Source organism: Photinus pyralis, unplaced genomic scaffold (assembly GCF_008802855.1).
Source record: "Photinus pyralis isolate 1611_PpyrPB1 unplaced genomic scaffold, Ppyr1.3 Ppyr1.4_LG6, whole genome shotgun sequence".
NCBI lineage: Eukaryota > Metazoa > Arthropoda > Insecta > Coleoptera > Lampyridae > Photinus > Photinus pyralis.
In genome coordinates, this window is record NW_022170663.1 from 4,188,998 (window position 1) to 4,201,053 (window position 12,056).

At 36.5% G+C, this 12,056-nt stretch overlaps 3 protein-coding genes across 3 annotated transcripts; 2 read left to right on the plus strand and 1 right to left on the minus strand.

Annotated features, from left to right (window-relative positions):
- Positions 1-789: 789 nt before the first annotated feature.
- LOC116174867 (golgin-45) lies at positions 790-2,315 on the plus strand. The gene is made up of 3 exons (XM_031492897.1): positions 790-1,456; positions 1,505-2,026; positions 2,091-2,315. The coding sequence occupies exons 1-3, from the start codon at positions 986-988 to the stop codon at positions 2,247-2,249; spliced, it is 1,152 nt and encodes a 383-aa protein (XP_031348757.1). The 5' UTR covers positions 790-985; the 3' UTR covers positions 2,250-2,315.
- A 3,672-nt stretch (positions 2,316-5,987) lies between these two features.
- On the plus strand, positions 5,988-7,048 carry LOC116174870. Its single transcript, XM_031492899.1, has 2 exons — positions 5,988-6,118; positions 6,175-7,048. Exon 2 carries the CDS (start codon positions 6,181-6,183, stop codon positions 7,006-7,008), a length of 828 nt encoding a protein of 275 aa, XP_031348759.1. The 5' UTR covers positions 5,988-6,118; positions 6,175-6,180; the 3' UTR covers positions 7,009-7,048.
- A 21-nt stretch (positions 7,049-7,069) lies between these two features.
- On the minus strand, positions 7,070-8,115 carry LOC116174871 (apolipoprotein D). The gene is made up of 3 exons (XM_031492900.1): positions 7,758-8,115; positions 7,483-7,711; positions 7,070-7,432 (listed from the first exon to the last, which is right to left on the minus strand). The coding sequence occupies exons 1-3, from the start codon at positions 7,881-7,883 to the stop codon at positions 7,107-7,109; spliced, it is 681 nt and encodes a 226-aa protein (XP_031348760.1). The 5' UTR covers positions 7,884-8,115; the 3' UTR covers positions 7,070-7,106.
- Between the last annotated feature and the right edge of the window lie 3,941 nt (positions 8,116-12,056).

The window sequence follows — 12,056 nt, forward strand, 5'->3', positions numbered from 1 at the left end:
AAACGGATACGTACGTATTCTTTAAATAATTAACGAACTGCGTGCAGAGCTCTTGTTTGCGTTCCTAGCCTTTTCACGCGCCCATCCGGCTTCTTTCAATTCAGCACGATTTCTTCAAGCTTTCTTCAGATCTTTTGTTAGCCCCCAAACCTTTTCAAGCTTCTTTTAAACCTTCTTCAGACTTCTTTCTCCTTCAAGCGTTCTTTATATTTATTTATTATCCCTCTCTTGTTCTGAGCCCTCAACAGGTTTCCTTACAGTGACTCGTACAATGCTTTTTAGAGGTGGCGCTGCAGAAAGTCTTAAGTTGTTCTACGCTACTACGGTATTTACCTTAGGAGTTAGGAAAGCTGCAGGAAAACCTAATTCGGAATAGCCGACAGAATGCTCGAAACTGATCTAAGGAAATTCCCTTCTGTGACTGTCAACTGTCACAGATGAAAAATTCTAACCTTAGCCCAGATTCGAACTCCCGTCCTCCGACTATGTAGCCCAATGATCTACAGGCACACTTTAGACTTTAATATATTCTTCAACTGTTCGCCCCTTTTTGCCCACCTCTTCGCCCCTTTTTGCCCACCTCCTTCGCCCCTCTGCTCGCCTATCTTTCGAACTGTTTTCGCGCCTCCTTTAGTGAATGAACACAGTTCGTGGAAATTGTTTATTCAATGAGTAAACAATGGCTATAGTTATCTGCTGTCACAAGAAATCAGATAAATTACGCTCCACTGTGTATAATTCATCGAGATGTAGACGGTATGTTAGACACTCATTGATGACAGTTAGGAAAAGAGGTTAGGAATATGCCAAATCATTTTTAACCTTCTGTAAATAAATATGTTGTTAATAACAAATTGTTGTTTTGATAATTTATGCTGTGATAACGACTGATTATTATATAAATATGCTTTCACATTAAATTAGGCTAAGTACTACTTAAAGGCGACCATTAATTCTAAAGAATAGTTTGTATTATAAAGAAAGCATGTCAAATAGCGACCTTTCACTAAAAATAAAAAATATTAATTTAGACCCAATCCTGACATCCCTTCAACCTGTTAAACCAAAACCTCCCTTAATAATGACCATACCTAAGTATATCCCTCAGGAACGAAAATCCGCAAAGTTTTTAATCGGTAAACCAAAAGAACCAAAATTTGTACCTTACGAACCATGCAAAGGAGCAATTGAACCAATTATTCCTCGCAAGAAGATTTTTAAGCGCGAAGTTGCAAAATCGTCGAGAAACAATGTGGATATATTTGAATTAGTTAATCAAATAGCGGAAGTTCGCGTGACGGAATTAGGGAAAGCAAAGTTAGAAGCAACTCTGGATGATCGACCGTTAATTTCTAGACAGGAGTGGGAAGCAGAACGGAAGTCGTACGAAACTGATATTAAAAATCTACGTGAGACAAATGCGCATTTAGAGAACCAAGTGAAATTTCAAACGCAAGTAAGTACCTACTAAGCAAGCTATAGCTTCACTAACTGGCTTTTAAAGGTAAATGGTGAATTGAAAACCTTACTTGTGGCAGCTGTCGGTGAAGACCTCGAAACCCGTGTGCAACATTTAACGGAAGATAAGTTGCAGTTGGCCCGGGCACTGCTCAATTCAGCAAACCACCTGACTAGTCATCAGGAGCAAACCGAATGGCTTTCCGGTCAATGCGAGGTGTGGAGAAGTAAATTTCTAGCTTCCAGTTTGATGGTGGAGGAACTGGCGCATTGGAAAACTGCCTTATCGGAGAAAGTTAGCGATCTTCAAGAAAATTTAAGAAATTTATTGTACGAACGTAATCAAGTGAGGCAGGACTTGCTCAAATCGAATCATTGTTTAGCTGGGGCATCTGACAACTTTAGCTTTACTTTAAAATCTAGCAATATAATGGATTTGGGGGAACTGAACTGTAAATTAAGCGAACATATATTGAGGAATCTAAACAAAAATGACAATAATACCGAAAATCTTGTAGATGAATGTAACTTAGATAAACATACGCCTGGCGAAAAGGATGCTCTTAAGGTGGGTGTTAATAATATACAAATTATTAATCAATTTACTAAACATTACATTTTTTATGTTTTAGAACTTGCAAAATCAAATGACAAAGATAAACAAGCCGGACCTTTTGTGTAATGCGTTGGTTGGTGCTGCCATGTCTGTTGGTGGTGGACAAATCTACTTACAACATCCATCAATTTGTACTTCTTGTTCCAATTGTAAAGGGGAAGTGGATAATGTTTAACAAAGTGTGTAGTTATATTAATTGTATCATATTGTATTTTATTAAATTGTATTCTTTATGAAAACACTTTTTTTGTTGTTTTTTGAGGAATTCAATTTCAATCTATAGATTTTTTTGGATTTTTATGACTGTTTTCAGTACATACACTTTAATGTAATTTGATTTATCAAAATGTATCATTTTAGAACTTTTCATACAGTCAGTTTGCCAATTTTAGCATATAAAATGTTACAATTTGTATATCAGGCTGGTGGATAACTACCGCTCTATCAGTGTATTATGACGTTTCACTAAGTATGTTTACATTGCATAATGCAATTAATGGAAAAGAATACGTATATAGGCAACGATCCAGACAGTGGTGCTGCATTGTGGGTAGCATACCCATTACAGCAACGACTTCCATTGTCCAATTATTAGAATGACTAAAAAAATGTTTCGGTAGTTATTTGTTATCAGGTTGTCAGGTAATAGCAACTCCCACAGTATTTAGCAAAAGAAGTCGAGAAGCGACTGCAATCTTGACTTCCACATTCTCATGACAGAGCCACCGTTACTTTTGTCGAAATGGCGCTTTTCGAGATATTGACATAAACTTCCCGGTACTTCCTCATAACTACCTCCATTCTGTACAATTATTTCCCCAGGTGTTTACTCCCTGCTATTACCGATACTTCATTTTTAGGTGTACTTAATTACTGTACAAACTTTCATTCTTGTAGAAATGAAAATGAGGCATGTACAAAATGGCAGAATATCAGCTTTGTATGTGCACAAAAAATGTCGCTGCCTCCTGGACTATTAGATTGATTAGGAAACGAATCATTTTAATACATATATTTTGACCTGCACAGACAAGAAAAAGAATAAGTTAAAAACGTGGTCACTCGCGACCTACGAGTAAAAACGTAGAAAGAAACCACAACGGGAGAACTAGTTGTAGTGGTACAGACGAACAGACAGATAGAGAATATGACGACAATAGTGTTAATTTCTGTTTCGGAAAATGCGCTAAATGCATCACAAGTTGCAGACAAAACTAGGAAACGATTATGCCTGCAGAATCAGTAAAAAACTACTTGAAAGGTTCACATCTTGTGTTGGTTGCCTATAAGGTGGCGCAAGATTCGTTTGTTCATAAATATCAAGGATTAATATTAAGTGAAGCACGTTTACATGATTATTAATTGAGAGAACAATCAGTTCAGAAGAAATGGTGATGAAACATGAGTTTAGTGTACCTATAATAGGATAGGAAAGCAACCAGAATAGTGATGGCTACTTTTCCAATGCATTTAGGTACCAAAAATGAAGTTGAGCTCGACGTCCGTTTTCGTCTTCGTTATTCAAACCAAGGAGCATTATTTGATTCAACATCCTAAATTCTAAATGGAATGAAATGACCCCCCCCCCCCTCGAAACAAACAAAATCTCGATGATGTCGGTCTGTCTGTCGGACGAACAGAGGACCCTGAAAAAATTTCATTCATTCTGAAGATTCATTTGGTCCAAGCAACTACTTAAATAGAAGGAATCTTTTGAACTAGTAGCCCAATCTCGAATTCTCGAAAGAAAATTCAAAGGGCTGTAACGTTTGAACTAGCAGCCCAATCTTGGAACTGTTTGAAATTATGGATTCTACAGGCCACATTCTATAAGAAAAAATTTTTTCCGGGTCGATCTGAGACAATTTTTTTTGAGGGCCTCAAAAAAAGGCACCTTCCTTTTTTACCAAAAATCGATTGCACCAAAATTTCTCGAGAAAACACTTTTTCTTCTTAATTTTGGTGCGTAGAATCCAAAACAATTCGTACTTTTTCGATCAGACTTCTCAATCAAAAGTTATACACTAGAAACCAATTTCGAAAAAAAATTCAAAGGGCTGTAACTTTTGAACTAGTAGCCCAATCTTGGAACAGTTTGAAATTATGGATTCTAGAGGCCACATTCTATAAGAAAATGTTTTTTTCCGGGTCGATCTGAGACAATTCCTTTTGAGGGCCTCAAAAAAAGGCACCTTCCTTTTTTACCAAAAATCGATTGCACCAAAATTTCTCCAGAAAACACTTTTTCTTATTAATTTTGGTGCGTAGAATCCAAAACAATTCGTACTTTTTCGATCAGACTTCTCAATCAAAAGTTATAGACTAGAAACCAATTTGAAAAAAATTCAAAGGGCTGTAACTTTTGAACTAGTAGCCCAATCTTGGAACTGTTTGAAATTATGGATTCTACAGGCCACATTCTATAAGAAAATTTTTTTCCGGGTCGATCTGGGACAATTTTTTTTTCGGGGCTCAAAAAAAGGCAGTGTATAACCTTCCTTTTTTACCAAAAATCGACTACACCAAAATTTCTCGGGAAACCACTTTTTCTTATTAATTTGGGTGCGTAGAATCCAAAACAATTCGTACTTTTTCGATCAGACTTCTCAATCAAAAGTTATAGACTAGAAACCAATTTCGAAAAAAAAATTCAAAGGGCTGTAACTTTTGAACTAGTAGCCCAATCTTGGAACTGTTTGAAATTATGGATTCTACAGGCCACATTCTAAAGAAAAATTTTTTTCCGGGTCGATCTGAGACAATTTTTTTTTCGAGGGCCTCAAAAAAAGGCAGTGTATACCTTCCTTTTTTACCAAAAATCGACTGCACCAAAATTTCTCGGGAAAACACTTTTTCTTATTAATTTTGGTGCGTAGAATCCAAAACAATTCGTACTTTTTCGATCAGACTTCTCAATAAAAAGTTATAGACTATGAAACAAGGGAATGCAATATCGGGATTGCGGGATCCCGCAGAATTTTTGCGAGATTAATCCCGCACATAAATGGAGCGGGATCCCGCGGGATTTGCGGGACTGAGGAATTTATCGACCAAGGGGACGACTCGGTTTACTTTGTTAATGAAACTGATAACGGCGAATTATTTTTTAAATAATTGTTAAACTTTTTTCGTTAAAAATGTACTATGATTTTTGAGGCACCTTAGAAGACTTTTTGTGCTTTACAGGTAAGGTTTTTTTGAGTTCTAAGTTAGGTCGAAGGTACTTTTTGTTGAATATTGTGATAATTAGCGATTTATTTTAATACAGAAGTTAACCCCACAGAATTGCTTATTTGCCAATTTATTTAAAGTTTTGCGAGATCCCGCAAATTCCGGGATCCCGCGGGATTAACATCTAACAATCCCGCAAAAACCGGGATTGAGATTTTGCTGGGGGATTGCATTACCCTAGTCCGCACTGTTAAAAGCGCCTTAAAAATAGGCAAACCACGTAAAATACCCTAAATAAATTCTCCCTGGGTATTTGACAATAATTCCCTTCAACCTTCCTAGATGTAAGAAAATACAAAACAAACCCTGGAGTCTGGACATACATTTTTGACCCATTTTATGGGCGGGTATTGAAATGCTACCTTGCGCTTAAGAAACCCGCTATAGCAAGTGCCGTCCGGGGATGCGGGGGTGGCGGCATAGCTGAAATTGAACCTTAGGGTGTCTAGAACATCCTCTGAAAGTTTCATAAAGTGATCACAAAATGCAAGGTTGAAACCTATTTTGGCTCTTAACCCCTGCACTATAACTTAAAATGACAAAAATTTACAACTGGGCGAAACTAATTACATCGACATGTACATTCAAATGAGTCATTGCTACCCCGACGTAGATTGAATCGGTAATGTAAGGGTTCTCAAACACGCACGAAAACGGCACGCCCCATAATAGTTGATGGGCAAACAAAACGAAAGAATGATGATATATATTTACCCCACGGGGATGACATTGAATATTGATTTAACAAACATCAATTAGAACAGACTACCCTAAATCGACATAATGAAGTGTGCTTAGAACTTTCTCGTATTTGTAAGTGTTTGTTATTATAGGTAATAACAATAATAATTAAGCAATTGTTAATGTAGGATAATATGGTAAATCGAAGAAAGTTTGATAGAGCGCTGTATAACCCATTCGCTCAATCTCGCACAGAATATCCTTGCCACATCCATACCGCTGAGGATCAAGGATTTTATGGGAACTCCAGAAATCAGCGGAACGACACTTACTGTTCTAACGTTGGTCGGCATCATGATCGAACTTCGGAAGTGCTTAGGGATTTCAAACACGCTTGCTCGATGTGCCCCGGTGATTTTACGCACACCAGCTGTAAGTATTGTATTAACGAAGGTGAAGAATTCGCCGCCTCGTATAATTATGGCGAAGATCGGTGTTCCTCACACGAACCGCGGAGGCATTACTTCCCCACGGCAGCGTGCTGTTCCGAGCCGTCTTGCTCTGTAAACGATGAAGGACCAATTTCGTTTCTGAACAATACTCGTTACACCAGAAACGCTTACGGTGAGGTTTCACGCGAAAATTATTGCGAGTTTTGTTTCAAAAACGGCGAAACTGCGGTGATTTACAAAAGTCATCAACTACGAAATCCATCCGGGAGTATTGCGTGTCCTTTACTGAAGGAATATGCCTGTTGCACCTGCGGTATTATGGACGAGGGGGAAGCATGGAATTACGGATTTTCTTCGCCGAGTTTTGGACATAACCCGAAAAAGAAATTCACTTGTCTATTTTGTACTCCAAACGGGAAGGACTTTTGCGATGGAGGCCCATCTATACGAAGTCACAAGTATGGAGGAGGTTGTATACGGACTCCGTATGAAAGGATACCCGCACCCTTTCATGCAAGACGCTCCCACGTTAATCCTTACGCATATTTGGATATGCTCAATTATTCTTGAAAATGTCGTGCCTGAATGTTATAGTGTCGTATTTTTGTAAGTGCAGTGTAAGTTAATAAAGTATTACAAATGTATTTATTTGCGTTACAAGAAATGGTTTATTGAGTTTGATGATGCCTTTTCAGCGGATGCCTACGTAAATATGGTGGCAGTCTATTAACAAGAACTGAAGGTGGTACTTCGATTCCGGTCTGGGGAACATCACATTCCTTTTGTGCCATATCAAACATGTATGTAAGATCTATATCGTATCGAGGTAATTTTTCGCGTAAATACGAGATAACATTTACACCAAGCACTGGATTTCTACTCATTATGAAACTAGACAAATAACGTGGACTTTTCGATTTTTCGGCGCAGTGCAGCAATAAACACCACGATGAGTACTCGGTGTCTAGCACGTAAGTGTTGTAAATTCCCTCGTCTGCAAAGAGAATTAAAGTAACAAAACAAGGGCGGAAAGACGTTTCTTACATGTGTCCTCGGCGTGCTTCCAATGGGCAAGTTGTGTTGGATCAGGAATCACCCACGTTATGTTACCCCCAAGCTCTTCATTAAGAGGATCGTCCGTGAAACTGTAAGTGAAGTTCATGGTGATCTCAAAATGCGTCGGGGAGATCGTAAAGTTTGCCCTCATGCATCTGTATGGCAGAGCTTCCTCCGAACTTGCATAATATTGAATAACGTACCACGCCCCTAGCATCTAAATTTTCAACCACTGTTATTTAATAAAGAAAAAATGCGTATACCTCCTCTATATCAAAATTTCGTAAGGCCTTTACAGTCGGACATATGGTTTTATCTTCAGGTACATCTCGCAGTCCAAAAACACCAATTATTATAAACGCACTTAACGAAACTATAACAAACTTCATTATTACCACAAGTAATAACGCTACCAGCGAAAAATTGACACATTTCCTCTAAACTATGGCTGGTTATCAAATTTGTGGGGGCGAATCTATTCACAAGAGATACTAACAATGTTGCGTATTTTTAAATAATTATAATAAGTAAGTACTTTCCAAGGAAAGATTATTCTTATCGAGTTGACCATATCATTATGTAAATTATATGTCTTCAGTCACGTTTATAACACGGTCAGGAAATTGCACTAAGTAATCGTTGTGTATTTAATGTTTAGCTAAAGCGAGGAAAACGGAAAGTACTCATATTGTGACATATCGTAGGTACAAAAGATGTTAATGGACAATACGGAGTATGTTAAAAACATTAATACATTGTGGTCAGTCGAACACGTTAAATAAAAATAAAGAAGGTCAAGGCTTTAAAAGTAGCAGGTTAAATTGGAAAAAAAAATAAACATAAAACCGGCTTAAGATATGTGGAAACTTGTTACGTGATCTTCCTCACCAAAACGCCGACGAATCAATGCGTGGGTGTCGTTTGATAACGCAGAACGTTTTGAATACAAGTGGGCCATCTTCATTTAAATAAAGTCAGTCTTACACAATTGCTCCAATTTAATCGAAAAATTGGGTTAGGTTACGTGTAAAGATGACGTTCAGGTTTTATAATAGGTACATTATGGTAATAAATTGTTTATAATTGAAGAAAAATAACATAAAAGTTGTTCTAAAATGTTTTCTAATCTATTCATCAAGAAACGTAATAAATTTTTACATATCGAGTTAAATTGCTTTGATGTACATTCTTTGTAAATTTCAGTACATCTCTTCTATGCCGTGACATACTAACACTTCTCCTCAGAATTGCCTTGTAGGTACATACGCTCTTTTTCATAATTATTCTGTAGCACAATGCTGGTACTAATTGGAGTACTTATGGACACTTTCCAATAGCCATCAAAGATTTTATTAAAACTTTCCTCTTAGCATCTATTCGAAAAGGTGTAGACTATGTTTACATGACCGTACAAATAAAAGAAAAAATGTGAAGAGGCCTATGCCTAAATAACCACCTCAATCACATCAACTAATAGGGGAAAAAGCTCATAGAAAACATTTTAAAAGGCAATAATTCAGTATAAGTACGTCTGCACAGTTGGTAATATTCGAATTGGGAAGTTTGTTATGTTTATTATATTCTTTCTTTTCTATAGCTACCTAAATTAGAAACAAAGTCTCAGAAGGTGATTTAACGTAAGTACCTACCGTATGGCAAGCAACTGCGATAAAGACAAGTAGGCACTACAGAAATGTATCTAGGAATAAGTACGCATATATCCACCCCTATAATACCAACTGAGGTACCAATTTCGTATAAATTATTTATAACTTCCTAGCGCGAGCTAGGTAGCTATTGCGATAGCCGTTTTTTGGACATGTCAAAATTTCATCAAATGCCGACGTTTTAGATCATTTTAAGCAACTTTTAAAGAATTTTTTCCGAAAAAACGGCTCGACGGATTTTGTTCAAATTTTGGATATGTACATATATTAGGCATACGGAACAGAAATTGCAACGACATCGAACTTTTTTTTTCAAATATCAACCTAACATTTTTATTACATTATTCGAAAACCTTATTTTTCTGTGTACAATCTGCAAAATTGTGCCAGGTTTTACTTAAAAAAAACTACAAAAAATGTCAGTTAATAAAAACTAAACGATCTACCTTAGGTACATCCACTAACATGACTTTAAGTTTCTTCAAAGAACCTTCTTTCATTTTTTCAGCTGATGGTCTCTTCGGGTGTTTGGCAGTATTTTTCCTTTGATCTTTAATGCGTTTTTGGTGAGGATATCAGCTGCCGATAGATCCTATGACACTGAAATATTATTGTTGGTTGATTTAAGTATGGATAGATTATTATTAAACCTCGAAATAATAGCAAGAAATATAGGAATATCCGAATAGGAAACAATAATAAGTGAAAACGTAATCGTAAACGATTTACAAAAAGCGCATTTCCACTTGCATTCATTTCCCATTTATAAAATGCAACTTCTGTTAAAATCGTAAAAATCCGGCCACAAATATGAAAGATAGCGTTGCACATGGGCAATCCATTTTTGACGTGCTACTTCAATTTCATTTTATAAAAAGAATTTCATTTCAATGCTTTTCTAAATAAGAAAGTTGGAACTGCGCATGCGCAAACCTAAATTTGGAAACTAATGATTTTCCTTTGTTCCAAGCGCCTAAGTATCAAATTCACTTAAATGCTTCCATAGATAAAAAAGTTGGCACTGCGCATGCGCAAAATGAAATTTTGAAACTGGCGCTAGATTTTCCTTTATTCTAAGCACCTATGTATTAAATTACGTTTAAATTCTTCCATAAATAAAAAAGTTGGCACTGCGCATGCGCAAAACCAAATTTTGAAATTGGTATGCGTGATGAATGACTCCATTTCGTTAATAGGTCTCTAATGAAGGGTGAAGGGTATATCCTTCACCCTTTGAAATTGGTGTTAGATTTTCCTTTATTCCAAGTGCCTATGTATCAAATTTCATTCAAATACTTTTATAAATAAAAAAGTTTGCAATTCGGTTTATAAATGGTCGAGATGCGAAAAGGGCACTGTGAATTTTGAATCGATTCGATTCAACTTATATGGCTAAAGCTATGCCCATATTGAATTTCATGCAATTCAGTTAATAACTAACGGAGATGTCAAAGCGATCGGACATTTCTAAACAAAGTTATCGTTGACACGGACAGATAGAGGAACAGGCAGACCAACAGACAGACGACAGACAGCAATACAAAATTATAAACGATCTCTAGGATCGTTAATGAACGGCAAAAGTGTAAAATTATGGAACATGTAAAAAACGGTTTTTTGTTTTTTTACAATAACTTTTTTAGCAATAAACGCAGAAAAATTCCTTCCTTGGTGCAAGCCTCGACACCATAACGAACCAAATAGCGAAAAAAAGTAGAACAATAGCTCCTAAGATAAAGAACTAGTAGCGTCTCAACAAACGAGCGGACGGACAGATGGACAAAGTGGCCACAATAGCGCATTTTTTTTATTTTTGTGGAAATGCGCTAAAAAAGACGGACCGGCGGACAAAAGGACGAACAATCATACAAAACTAAATCCAGCTGTGGCAAGTGACGGAGCAAATAGCCAAATAAAGGGATTTTTTTTGTTACTAATGGCAATTTTTAGCGTAGTAATTGGAGAACATGCGCAAAGACGAAGAGATGGGAAAAACAACGAAAATAGCACATTTTTTTTAAAAATTTGTTGAAAATGCGCCTAAAAAGGACGTAAAATCTGAAGGTAGGCTTTTATCTTTTTACAATTTGCTCTTATATGATTAAATTAAACATTTGGCCATTTACGACGTTGCACCTGTACCTAACCGGCATTTGCGGTAAGGACGCCGCTATTCAAAAATTATCCCCACCGACCGGTTCTGCGCATCAAGTTGATTTTTGCTAATACATTTATGTCGCGTTTTGTGTCGTGTGCCCAAGATGAAGTGGTTTTTTTGCCCAAAATAACCAACCTTAGGGGTAAGTTTTCATTTAACCATAAATCAACTAACACATCAAATTGAATACAAGAAATAAAGAAAGGACGTGTAACTCATGGGGCCAAGTTTTTTTAGATTAGACGACTTTCCAGAAAACTAACCCACAAAATGCAAATGCCTTTACTACTTAAGTGATTTTTATCATTTAGGCATAGATAGCTTTCGTTACTTTAAAAAAAATTGATTTTATCAAGTTCAAAACTTTAAATTTATTGTACAAAAACTGCATAAACACGTGATATCGATACAGTCGTTCCATAAATGCAACACCTGTTCCTTATGATTGAATCAGGTGCATGAATCATACTGTTGTCCATTCAAATCTTTTATTTTATCTATCAATTTCTAATGGAGTAGTTTTTCGGTGCGTTTAGGTAAGTCCAGATACGCACGTACAATAAACTATAATTTTCATACTTTCTGAACTAAACGTACTTAATGGGAAAGGACAAGTCACATTTTAGAATTGGTATTTAGACACAAACCAATAAAATATTGGGATGACTTACATATCATCCCTCAGATGCCAATCAAGATTTTATAAAGCAACTAATTTGTTTGGCAAATACTTATGG